This window comes from Delphinapterus leucas, chromosome 10, assembly GCF_059928025.1.
Source record: "Delphinapterus leucas isolate spDelLeu-1000000601 "Yukka" chromosome 10, BTC_Dleu_Yukka2, whole genome shotgun sequence".
NCBI classification, from domain to species: Eukaryota; Metazoa; Chordata; class Mammalia; order Artiodactyla; family Monodontidae; genus Delphinapterus; species Delphinapterus leucas.
Genome location: NC_143138.1, coordinates 81,346,269 through 81,358,564, shown reverse-complemented (window position 1 = coordinate 81,358,564; position 12,296 = coordinate 81,346,269). Strand labels below are relative to the sequence as shown.

Sequence of the window (12,296 nt, the reverse complement as noted above, 5' to 3'; positions counted from 1 at the left end):
AGATCCAAAGCTGACCTGTGATGTGTGCCAGACTCTCAAAGTTTCATGTAATAAATCGAAAAAGAGCTAGCTGAGCAGAAAAGTGTCCCTCGTTCCCCCCCGGGGTGGTGCCTAGAGGGATGACGACTCAAAGAAAACTGTCATCACCACGCACTGGTTCCTGCAGTGCGCTTGGCGGGACGTGGGGTCCGGCAGTGGGAAAGGTTCCCCAGGCTGCGCGCTGCCGCCCGCAGATCAGCAGCCTTGGGGCCGTCTTTCCCATCCTGAGCCTTCCCGCTGCGACTTCCACGTTTCAGTCCCGAGTATTTCTATCTGAGCCACAGGGCAATCCTGAGGCTCGTGTTTTGGGCTAACGTCTCAACTTCTTCAGCATATAGCCTGCCTCCAGGACGCCCGTTTCCAGAAGAGGTGATGAGGGAATCCCGTGTCTCTCCCGGAGCCTTTTTAGGGTCATTTAACACAATGGAGATGATCATGTCATTTCCCTCGAAGTTCCCCGTGAGGTGGAGGGAGTTGCCAGGAGTTGCTGCAGGGTGCTTTTCTGGGACTTAAAATTTTCTGGGCTTTTCTGGGCTTTCGAGAACTTCCAGGCAACAGAACAAGAAGCCATAAAGCGGGGGTTGGGGACGGTGGGAGCGGCATCTGGATTTCAACAGGCAGTGGCCGTGGGGTCTGAGGCCTCCCTCCCAGCTGTGCCCCCTGCAGAAAGAGCGGCCTATTCCAGCATGACGGGGAGGAAGTCCTTTGCACTTGCGCTTGGCAGAGGCGGCAGAGAAGGCTTTCATGCCAGGTCGTGGAGGAGTGAGAAAGAGCCCGGACGCCAGGCTGCTCAAGCCGAGGTCAGCCTCGGAGCCATGGCAGTGCTGAATGACAAGGCCGGGACGTTCAGACTGAGGAGGCCAGAGAAGTGAGAAAAAACTTTGGCAACCGGGCTCGGAGCAGGGAGACAGGCCTACAGAGCAGCAGCCCCGGGTCCCGGGTGTTTCAGGACCAAGATAATGGGAGGAACCTGATGAAAGGAGGAGGCCCTTCCAGCCTCAGGATCTCGGCTCTGAGCTTCCGCTTGTAAAGTAAAGGTCAGAATGAGCATTTCTCTCCAAGGTCCGAGCTCCCCTCCCCGCTGGCGCTCACGGGAGCCGAGAGCAGCATCCTTTCTGGTCCTGGCCCGCGTCTGCTGAGGCTCAGGAGGTGAAGGTGTGGTGGAGCTCGTGGAAAGTTGGAGCGGGCCAGCCCAGGGCAGCACGGGGGCCTGGTCGCCAGGTGGGGTGTGTTGCCCGCTGGGGTGACCTGCCCTTGGAAGCTGGGGGAGGAAGCTGAGTCATTGGCCTTGTGATTTGCATTGTTGGCGGAGACTGGGCCGAAAAGTTGGCCTGGTCCTCTGGTCTTGGCAGTTGGGTCACCAGTCTGACTCAGCACCCAGATGTCGTCCCTGGCTGGGAGTCAGCACCTGTGCAGGCCCTGGGGGGAGACGGGCTCTGGGCGCCAAACCCACTAGGGAGGGCCCTGTGCCGGGGCCTCTTTCTTCCCTGTCCTTTCCTCCATGTGCCTTCTGCAGTTTCTCGGTCAAGTCCAGGAAAGGGACCCTGGCTGGGGTGAAAGCAGGTGGGAACCTTAGGGAATCTTTCGGACTCATTCTCAGAGCAGTGGACAGAAGTCCGCTCTTTGGGGGCAGAATCCAAAGCAGGCTTTCTGCTGGGGCCTGGCATGTGCCCACTGGGGAGCAGCACATGCAGCTGGGGAGCTGCCAGTCCAAGGCCTACGTCAGCTGTGTTGCGAGGCTGAGAAAGCCAGTTCTCACGGCAGGGTGGCTGAGTGGCCATGCCCCTAATCTTTTTTTTTTAATTAATTTATCTATTTATTTTTATTATTTTTGGCTGTGTTGGGTTTTCGTTGCTGCACGTGGGCTTTCTCTAGTTGGGGCGAGCGGGGGCTACTCTTCGTGGTGGTGCACGGTCTTCTCATTGCGGTGGCTTCTCTCGTTGCAGAGCACGGGCTCTAGGCGCGCAGGCTTCAGTAGTTGTGGCACGTAGTCTCAGTAGTTGTGGCTCGCGGGCTCTAGAGCGCAGGCTCACTAGTTGCGGTGCACGGTCTTAGTTGCTCCGCGGCATGTGGGATCTTCCCAGACCAGGGCTCAAAGCCGTGTCCCCTGTATAGGCAGGTGGATTCTTAACCACTGTGCCACCAGGGAAGCCCACACCTCCAATCTTAACTGGATGTTCCGTTTGGGCACCTAGAACACACCGAGATGTTTCGAGCTTCTTCAAGGTGGCAGAATGGGTGTGAGTCTCTCTTCCTGCCACAGACTGAATGGTGAGCTTTCTGTCTGTCTCCTCCCCAGGGACCTGGACCACAACGAGATTTCGGGGACAATCGAGGACACCAGTGGTGCCTTCACAGGGCTTGACAGCCTCAGCAAGCTGTGAGTATCTGGGCGTCGGAAGATCCGTGGGGCTGGTGCATGGAGACGGCTCCACGGGCCCCTACACCGTGTGTTCTGCGCCCGCCCCTGGGAGCGTTGGCACATTTATCTTCTTTTGTTTGGGAAGGAAAGTCTGAATAGGGGGGCAGAAGGCATCCCACCTTCTCCCTGACCCGCCACCTCATCGCTGCCCTGGGTGTTGGTTTCTTTGGGGCTGGAGAGCTGGTGTTTGGAGGCCCGTTGGGTCTTTTCTCCCGTTCAATTCTTGACTGATGTGAAAACAGCCAACTTTTTTGTTGTTCTTTGCTCAAAGGAGTCTTGCCCTCTTACTGAATTTCTAGAAATTCTAAACGTCTGAAGCCAAGTAACTCTTGATGGTTTTGAGTCTTCGGGCAGTCTTTTTTGTTGTCAATCATAATCGTAAATGGAAACAATCATTACCATACAGTAGGTGTTTTTTATTCAAGGCTTCTGGTGTTTGGGGTTTGTTTTTCTAAGCTCCTAGAATTTGCGAGGCGTGTGTGTGTATATGTGTGCGCGTGTGTGTGTGCGTGCGTGTGCGCGCGTGCGTGCGTGTGACGTCTGTCTCAGGAGGCCAGGCCGTGTCACGCATCCTTTCTACTGCAGATGAGGAAACACAGGGGAAGGGATTTTGCCCAAGATCACACAGCCGGTGGGCGGCAGGCCTGGGACTCACCTGTGTGGCCCCGAAGCCTTGTGCCTCCCCTAGTCCTACCCTCTTTCTGCATCTCCCCAGCACTCTACAGATGCCTCCCAAGGAACATATAGGCATGGGGGTGGGAGCTGTTATCACTGTTACTAGCTGCTGTGGGGGAGGGATTGGAGGAGGACAAGACAGAAGACGGCCCCCACTCCGTCTCCCCCAGCCTGTTGTGGTGACGGCGAGCCGAGCAGAGCACGAGGATAAAGTAAATATTTTGAAAGCAGCAGTGGAGGGCGAGGCTCCGGGAAAGCCTGTGTTGGGAGGGTCTTTCTGCAGAGTTAACGTTTCTAATTTGTTTTGAAAAGTGGGGTTTTTCACGCGTTTACTAGTCTGGGAGTTGTACGCGTCAGCCGTTTTGGCTGTCTGACGATTCGTTCTCTTCTTGAGGCTCCTGCGTTCTGACAGTGGGTCACAAGTGCCTGTCGGCCTTCTTTTTCTCCCCTAAAAAAATGCTCCTTTCTCCCCCACCTCCTGGACCCTTTACCCAGCAGGCTTGGGAAGAGCCAGGACAGCACGACGGGGTGGGACAGAGGCCTGTCATTGACCAGAGGAGCCTCAAGCTGGGGATGCAGCTGCGGGGATGGTGGAGCCGGGGTGCTGGGCGCCTGAGCAGCCATTCAACACAAGCCTTCTCTGCGGGGCCTGTCCCGGCGGTGGAACCTGGAGCCGGTTCTTGGGTGTCACGGCTTCCAGGAGGCTCTTCCCTGCCAGCTGGGGGCGGTGACCCTTGAGGGCACTAGGGCTTCCGGTTCTGCAAAAGCCGTTCGCTGTCCGTAGCCTAGAGCCGCCTTCCTAATCGCCTGCTGTCTGTTCCCCAGCATGTTCTCCTACTGGACTAGGGTAACAGTCCAGCGTTTGATCCACTGGACTGGGGTAACAGTCCTGTGTAAAGTCCCAAGAAGGCAACCCTTGCTTGCACTGAGCCGCTTGACGTGGGTGTTTGGAAGCAGTGGGTTCACGGTGACACTGTAAAATACAGTGTCCAGTCTCCTCCCACCCAGCCCCACTGATCAGGATCTTAGGCCTGGAGGCTCTTGTATCCTTTTCCAAAAAAAAACGGAGAGATGCACACAACTGGGGGAAATCGGGACAGTGACAGTGGTTCCTTAATATGATTAAATATATGCGGTCATTTACTTAGGTGCCATGGTGTTGGGGTCATGTTGCAAAAGATTAAAAAAAAAAAAAATCCTCTTCTTGGATAAAAAAAGAAAACTATGTGATAGATATTCCCAGTGGTCCAGCCCGGGTTGGGAGTGAGGAGTGGGCAGAGACGAAACAGGATTGGCACCATCAGGTGACGGTCGTAGCTGTGTGGCGGGCACGTGGGGCTCACGACACCCTCCCGTCTGCCTATGCGGGTGTGTGAAATCTTCCGCATTAAGAGGGGAAAAGGAAGGCCCGTGCTTTCCTGTGATCCGGGTGCACAGCTCTGGTTAGAAAGCACTGTGAGTGGGCCATGGAGGCTCTTCCTGCCTCATGAGGTGTGCCTGGCCCTTGGGGACGCTGGGCTTCTGGTTCCACATAAACCAGCCCGTGTGCAGCCTGGAGCCGCCTTCCTAACTGCTAACGGTGTTGAGTCAACGTTTGTTGAATGAAGCGGGGAGGAACCCGTGCTGGTCTCTCCAGAGCAACGCGCGGACGCTCCGCGGCGTGGCTGTGCCACCGAGAGGCCCTGTTTAAGCGGCCTGGTGGTGAGTCTGTCGGACCCATTAGAAATGTGGAGGGGGGGGGCCTCACATCAGCCAGGAGGAGGGCTGTCCCTCTAGAGCCGCTGGTGGGCTCGGCGGTGGAAGCAGCTGAGGGGCGGAGGTCAGAGACCTCCCTCAGAAGGGAAGGTGGACACGCTGGCTGGCCTGCACTCTCTTAGTTGAGGACCCGGGGTTCTCCCTGCCGTGCCCAAGGGCAGCCCGAAACTAAAACAGTCTTCCAGGAAAGGAACACGTGAGCAGCGGAGCCATAAAGGGCTTCCGTCTGTGAAGCCTGCCCTGCCCTCTGCTGAACACAGCCGTTTGGGACGGTTCCTCAATCCGGAGCTTCCTGGCAGGGCGTTTATTACACTCACCCGCCCGACGCCCCTCCTTCCAGAATGCTTTCGGAACACCTGCTGGGGGCCTGCTGAGCTCATAGCCCAGTGAGGAGGGGAGGCAGGGTTTCTGGAGCACAGGTCAGCCGCAGAGGGGAGGGTTCGGCCACTTGCGGACGAAGAGGAGGCAGGTGCCGCCCCGTGGTTCCAGCTCTCTCCAGGGCATTCCTGGGGGCAGGGGGCCGAGTGACACAGCAGTACCTGCTGCCCTTCAGCCTTCCTGGGGTGAAGGCGGCAAGAGCCGCAAGACCCTTGGCTGGGTTGGCGGGGATGGGGGAGAGGGTGTGATAAGTGATCCCCAGGGTCGCCGTCTGCTCCAGGTCGCTGGCGCGGGGGACATGGGGCCGGCTCTGCCTTCTGGGGAGCCATTGATCAGGTGCGCCACGTCTCCGCTGCCCACCAGCACGTGGCACAGAGGCACGGGGACACGCCTGGCCCACAGCCCCAGCTCTCCCATCTGCACACAGCGGCCTGTCACTGGAACCACAGTCTGCTAGCCGAGCCCCGGCCCCCACCCACAGACGCCTGCTGGGGAATGTGAGGACCTACTGTAATCCAGCAGCAGGATGATGAGCTCCTGAATCATCGAGCCTTTGAGAGTTTGTTTTATTGGTGCTGTCGCCGTTAGGAGTAGCGGCCTGCCCTCGCGGTAGGAGAGGCCAACGTGACTAATATTTAATGGATGATATAAAGCACAGCTTTTTTTCCTGGATCTCGTTTACGGAAGATTTCACTAAACAGTTCAATACCGTTCACTAGGACCTGGAGCCCGCAGTGGCTCGGCCTGGGGCATCTGAGTGAGTGAGAGGTTGGCAGTGCTCTCAGTAGCGCCGGGCTTTGGTGCCCTGCGGGCTGGTGCTGGCTGGACTTGCTCTGTGGTGCAGTTGTGGGAACGCTTTCTGGGTGAGGTTGTTCTCACATCCATGCAGACTGCCTCCCAGAGAAGGAGAAGGCAAAGGGCTCTCTGGCCGTTGTGCTCCTTTACCCTCCGGAGGCAGGGCACAGAGCTGCTTTGTCTGAGGGCCGAGCCCAGAGTTGCCAGGGGGGCTGCATCAGCAGAGGACCTGGGGGGGCACCCATCCTGACGCACTTGGGGTGCGGCAGCCCTGTGGTCCAGCTGCCTCCCGAGTCCCCTGGCGAGGGCTGGGTCCTCTGTGTGTGTGATCCCATCTCCTGGAGGCAGCCTCCTGGTCCTTGCCTGCCGGGCCCCAGGAGCCTTTGGCACTTGGGTGGAAGCCTGGGGCCCGTGTGGCAGGCAGTGCCAGGCTGCCCTGCCGTCTTTGGTTTTCTTCAAGGCTCGCATTTCTTTTCTTCCCTCTTTTCAGGGAGGGCTGTGTGCTTGCTGTTTTCCCTTGTGGGTCCCGTCTTAACGAAGGTCTGAAGGTAGATCTGGCCTTTAGTCGAGATCTTTCCCCTGGTTCTCGGTGGGTTCTAGACAAGGAATCCCCCCTCCTGGTGAGGGGCTGAGCCGGCCTGCCTTTCTCGAAGGCTTTCTCCTGATCACCTGCCCTCGGTGCCTAGGAGTCCCTGTCCCACATCTGCGGTGCTGAGACCTCCCAGGAGCTGGTTCCCAGCAGCCCACGTCCTTCTTAACCTACCCTTTGGAGAGTCCCGGTGGACACCATCGTCAAAGAGCCCCATACTTGTCAGCACTACCTCAGGTGTCCGCTGGCAGAATTTCCTGTGCCAGCAGCAGTTAGAGGGAACTCCTTGGTGGGCTCTCATCAGAGCATCTGATAACGAGGAGGGAAAACTGGAACCTCGATGCTTTTCATTCCCAATGTCCAGCCACTCTAGGCGCCACCCCTACCCCAATTCCAACACAGACTTCCCTTTGGATGACACAGCCCATGGAAGAAGCATCCATTTCTTCCATGTGTACTGCAGGGGCCAGATTTGGGTTTCTGAGAAAACTCTTGACAGTCACTTATGAGATTGTGATTGGAATTCTCTGGAAGCGAGACCCCCCTTCTCATGGGTAGGTGGTCCAGGTACAGGCACTAGATAGCCTGGGGGGCTGACCGTTGAGGACCTGTCTATCTAGGATTTAATAACCTCGGGCCGTTGGCATCATTTAAAACCCGGGCTCTTGCTGAAGAGCCGAGGGGCCTTCTCGCAGGAAGGGGTGCAGTGCACTGTGGCCGCATCCTGGCTGCCAGCGTGTGCCCCGGAGCTGGGGGGCCGTCTCCATAGATACCCACTGTCCTGTCCTCCTCTTGCCTCCTCTGGGGACCTTTATCCCCAGAAGGCAGCTTTCAGAAGTGGGTGGTAGTTTTTAGTTCCAAGAGTTTTCCTCCTGACTGCTTCCTCTCGCTGGAGCAGTGGTGAGTTCTCTCTCCCCTGTGGGACTATGGCTACATTCCCCCCAGGGTGGTCCTTAGAGAGAGCGAGCGAGCCCGGGCTGGACAAGGTGATTTCCACTTAACACTGCAAGGGGCCTTTTTGGCGAGACAGTGCATGCAATTCCTACCTGTCATCACTGTTAAATTCTAATAAAGGTAAAAGTATTTCATTTCAGAAGGGGGAGGGCCCACATACCGCAGATGCATAATCTCGGCACGGGTCAGATTTCCACCTGCCTCTCCCTGGACAGACTTATCAGATAGCACCACCCTAATTGTGTGTTCTCTTTCTCCCCACCCTCCCTTGTTGCTCTCCCTCCCGCTCCCACGCCACCTCTGTTTCTGGATGTTTGGAAACTGCAGAACTCTGTCGGGAAACAAGATCAAGTCCGTGGCTAAGAGAGCGTTCTCAGGGCTGGAAGGTCTGGAGCACCTGTGAGTACCTTCCCCGACCCACAGGCCTGCCAAACGTGGCTGCCGGGGAAGCCTGTGAGCAATTTAAAAGCATCTTTGTAAACCGAGAAACAGGCTATTTGGAAACGCCAGCTGCTTCCTTCTAAGTCAGCTTCAACTTTGGCCTTCGTCTTGCCTATGCCAGAAACGGTTACAGAACATATGGCCACTCGGTGTTCAGATAAATACCGTCCTCCTGCCTGGCCTCCCCATTGCCTGGGCCTGCTCAGGCCCTGGGCTCCCTTCCACTTCCGCCAGGACCCTTTATGCTGCTAAAGCAGCGCCGCAGTGCTGAGTACACGTTGGGTTTAACTGGGAGGTTCCGCCTGGTGTGTTTGCCTCTGAGAGCCTGGGAGGAAGAGGACGGAGCCAGCCCTGAGACGTCCGTGTGTCACCAACTGAGGCGGATGCCTCTAGTATTTGATTCTTAGGGTATTTTGTCTTTGAATCAAGTGCGACCACAATCCTGTTGGGAAAGTTTTGCCTGTTGACTTGCTGAGCGGGCCTTGGCTTAGCTTTGATGCCACCCTTAAGGCTGGCTCGTTCCAGAGTTATTGCACGTGTCAATGTAGGTGAAATAATAGCCGCTTACAGTGGCCTTAGGACAGGACATGGGTGTCTGGCTAGTGCCTGTGGTTCATTGGCGAAGCCTGGGCTGTCAGGAAAAATCCCTGAGCGTCGTGGCGCAAACACGTGGCTGACTTGAAGAGCGCCTGGAGTTTCTTTGCCTAAGTAAAGAATGTTCTTTTTCAGGAACCTTGGAGAGAATGCAATCAGATCTGTCCAGTTTGATGCCTTTGTGAAGATGAAGAATCTTAAAGAGCTGTAAGTACCGGGGATTCTGTGGCCCCAGTTAACGTGAGTAGAGGATTTCAGAGTAAGAAGTGCCTTAATTGCATTATGCTTTATTTTATATAACAGTTGTGATCGTTTATAGTTGTCTGTAAGTTCAATTGTCTTTTTGAAAAAAAATGCCCTCTGGGGGCTTATTCTGAATCAGGGGTCAGTATACTTTTGCTTACAGGGCCACAGTAAATATTTTCAACTTTTTGGGCCACAGGGCCTCTGCCATGACAACTTGACTCTTGTAGCAGAAACCAGCCATAAATAATACATAAACGAATAGGTGTGGCCGTGCGCCAATAAATTCTTATTTACAAAAGCAGGCAGTGGGCCTGCAGGCCGTCGTTGACTAACCGCTGCTCTGGATGATGTGAAACGAACTCTCTTCTGTAAAATGGATAGTCCTCCCTTTCATTATGTCAAGAACAAGTGCTTCATCTTTTAGGGGTGCCTACAATGAAGGGCTTGTATTGAGAGGGGCTTCTTAAAAGATTTGGGTGGGCTGTGAGCAGGGCAGAGCTCTCCGTGGGATGGTGACACGTACCGTGGGAGAGTGAGGAGACGCCCAGCGCACGCGTGTTCCCAGGGCCCCCGTGGTGTTTGTGGGCCGTGATGCTGCTGCTGCAGACTTGCCTTGTGGGCCCATGAGCGACAAGGGTTAGAAGAGCTTGCCTGTGTCCTAGTCTCTGGCAGAGGAGCTCATCTAAGTATTCAGGTAGCAACACCCAGGTTTCTTTTCTTCTTCCTGTACGTGAATCCGATTCTGCAGCCATTGACTTTGAGCCATAATGTTTAGTTCCCTAAAGGTGCAGCTTTGGGTCCCTACAAGTGCTGAGAAAATCGGGCATGCCAATGGCCGTCTTTGCACCCTGAGCTCATCCTCGTCCCTGCGGCCAATCCTGGTGGACCCTCGGTGGTGGCGGGGAGGGGAGGAATGGGGCAGTAGGGGGGTGCAGTCCCCATAGTTGGAAACCGAAGCAGGAAGAGGCCCCAGTGGCATTCCCTGGGGTGAGTGAGGGGAGGCGAGGTGGACGGGCCCTGGCCTCACGACGTTCAGTGTCCTGCGAGATTCAAGTCTGTCAAGTTCGTGCCCTTTCTCGTAAGGGTCCTGATCTTAGAACGGGAGTTCGTGGAAGGATGGACACTTGGATAGATATGTGATAAAGCAGGTATCACAGAACATTCAGATTTTACAAAGTGGTGTGTCTGTGAGTGTTCACGGTGCATTTCCCTCCAGCATTTCTGTCTTTGAAACTTCCCAAATGACATGTTGGAAGTAAAAAAGATCCAGTTAAAGGGAAGAGAGAGAAAGAGAGCAGGACAGGGAGAGAAGATTTTCCTTTGGGCCTCCTAAAGACTCAGGTTTCCTGAGACAGTTTTCTAGTTGGGACTAACTGGGCCCTTCCAGGTGCTTGGATCCCCTCCCCCGCAAATGCATCCGTGTGGTTCTGGAGGCTCAGCCTTGGCCCCCTGCCTAGGCTTCCCATCAACCGCTGCATGTACCAGCTGGGGCCGGCCGTGGGCCCAGTCCTCTGATGGGAGAAACGGTTAATCCCACTTGGTCATTTTCTTCCCCCGTTGGATCAAGGCAGGTTGTGCTGTGCACTTAGTCATCCTCTGGGTAAATTTCCACAAGCGATGATTAGAAACACATTTGGTGTTGGAATCATGAAAATGTGCGATATAAGCCAGCGGAGTGCCGGGATGGCTGCAGGCGGGGGCCCGGAATGGCCGTGCCTGTTGGCTGCGGGAAGCTGCAGAGCCTTGGGGTCACCAGCGATCCCCCGTCTGGCCTACGCTTGGTCTCGGAGGTGATGTGTGCGTGTGGAGGGGAGGTCGGTGTCCCACCGGGTGCCTCCATTTCTCTCCCTCCGTCCCGTTAATCCTGACTCATTCTTTAGGACAGCCTTCTGTCCACCCCGAGTACCTGCCGTCTTCTAAGGTCTGGACCCCTCGGTGTGAGGAGGGTTTCATGCAGAGGAGGCAGGAAATTCTCTAGGGAGCTCGGCCAGCAAATGCCCTGAACGCATGACGTGAAGCTTAACCCTTTCCAAACACATTTCTGATCAAGGATAAACGTCAGATTTGTTTTCTCCAGTTTGTTCCTGTGGTTCGAATGAAATATGTCCCTGTCCCCGACAAAAGGGCCTAAAGTCTCCCCGAGATGGCCGGTGTCCTCCTCTAGACTTCCGTGTGTAGTGCCCAGGCCTTCCTGCAGAAAGGGGCAGGCACGTCAGATGCCCCTTGATGGGAAGCCGTCGGTGCTTCTGACAGGGGGAGAGGCCCTTTCCACTCTTCGCCTGGGCTCGTGAGTTCTCCCGTGCCTGGCGGCAGCCTTCCCAACCACCACACACGGCCTGCCCTGGGAAGCTCTCCAGAGGCTGGTGTGATTCAGCCACTTCTTCGCGCTCACCTGTGAGGGCCCGTCCGCCACCTACAGTAACTCCTCAACAGAGCCTCCCTCCACGTATCACTAAGCACGGCCCCACCGCCCATCAAATACAAAACCTAGGGCTGATTGTAAGGTCTAATATGGGCAAGCATCCCTGTTATAATGGCTTTGTGCTCAATTACTTCAGTCTTGAATGAGCACTTCCCAAAATTATTTGGTTACAATGCCCAGCTCATTCGGGAACAGTGAGGAGAGGAGCGAAGAGCAGATTCTATGTCATTTCGTCTCTGCCTTGGGTTCTCTGCCTTCAGGTTCTCTCCGCCTTGCTGTTTACTAGTTTGATGGTTTCCCTGCTCATTAGAAGGTCAGAGTGAAATGAAGAACGAGAAAGGGGCCTGAGGAATATGGTGGTGGCGGGGGCGGGGAGGAAGCCATTGCTCTATCACTGGCCCATGCGACATTTTTGGAATTTCAGAGCATCCCGGTACCCCTTTTTTGTCACCACGTACTGGGGACAGTTTATTCCAGGGAAGCGCATGTAATAAGTCCTGTGTCCATCCCTGTGCCGGGCTAACCTCCGCTCTTGAGCTCACAGCCCGAGGTCTTCCAGGAACACGGCAGCTCATCAGCCCCTCAGCTGACTTATCTTCGAGTGACTCCTCAGGAAGGAATGTCCGCAGAGATGGCGATTCCGATTTCTGTTGAAAAAGCTGATCCTCAGTTGCTGAGAAATGAAAAAGAAAATATTCTCTGTTTTGGTTGGAGCCTCACAAAACCCAAGTTGTGCGTTCTCATGCTCCCTGGGCAGTGGCAATTAACTCACAGGCACTATTTAGGGAGCGGAGCCGAATCCTGCCGGCCTCCTGAATAGCGCTGGTGTGGAGATAAATACACAAACAAGAGGGGAGCACGCCCGCGAGGCTGACATTTGGATGCAAGAAAACATGCAGCTCTGCCAAATAAAAACAGAGCAGCCATATAGAAAAAGGAGCCCTTCTCGGGGCTTGTTTCGGACTTTAGATCGGAGCCTTAGATTG

General features: G+C 55.4%; 2 protein-coding genes across 12 annotated transcripts in view; one reads left to right on the top strand and one right to left on the bottom strand.

The window, feature by feature from the left end:
* Window positions 1-12,296, top strand: part of LRIG1 (leucine rich repeats and immunoglobulin like domains 1) — a 121,119-nt gene that overhangs the window by 91,593 nt on the left and 17,230 nt on the right. For 4 of the 5 annotated variants that reach the window (XM_089919527.1, XM_089919528.1, XM_022572607.3 and 1 more), the window contains 3 exons: window positions 2,339-2,419; window positions 7,935-8,006; window positions 8,778-8,849. In XM_089919527.1, the coding sequence (XP_089775653.1) occupies window positions 2,339-2,419; window positions 7,935-8,006; window positions 8,778-8,849 (225 nt within the window). Of the gene's footprint in view, window positions 1-101; window positions 1,603-2,338; window positions 2,420-7,934; window positions 8,007-8,777; window positions 8,850-12,296 lie in introns of those variants that run through there. The other variant, XM_089919530.1, reaches the window with a different exon arrangement.
* SLC25A26 (solute carrier family 25 member 26) overlaps window positions 1,831-12,296 on the bottom strand; it is a 171,083-nt gene continuing 160,617 nt past the window's right edge. For all 7 annotated transcript variants that reach the window (XM_022572609.3, XM_022572608.2, XM_089919535.1 and 4 more), the window contains one exon: window positions 1,831-11,983. The gene's annotated coding sequence lies outside the window, so the exon portion shown is untranslated. The remainder of the gene's footprint in view (window positions 11,984-12,296) is intronic.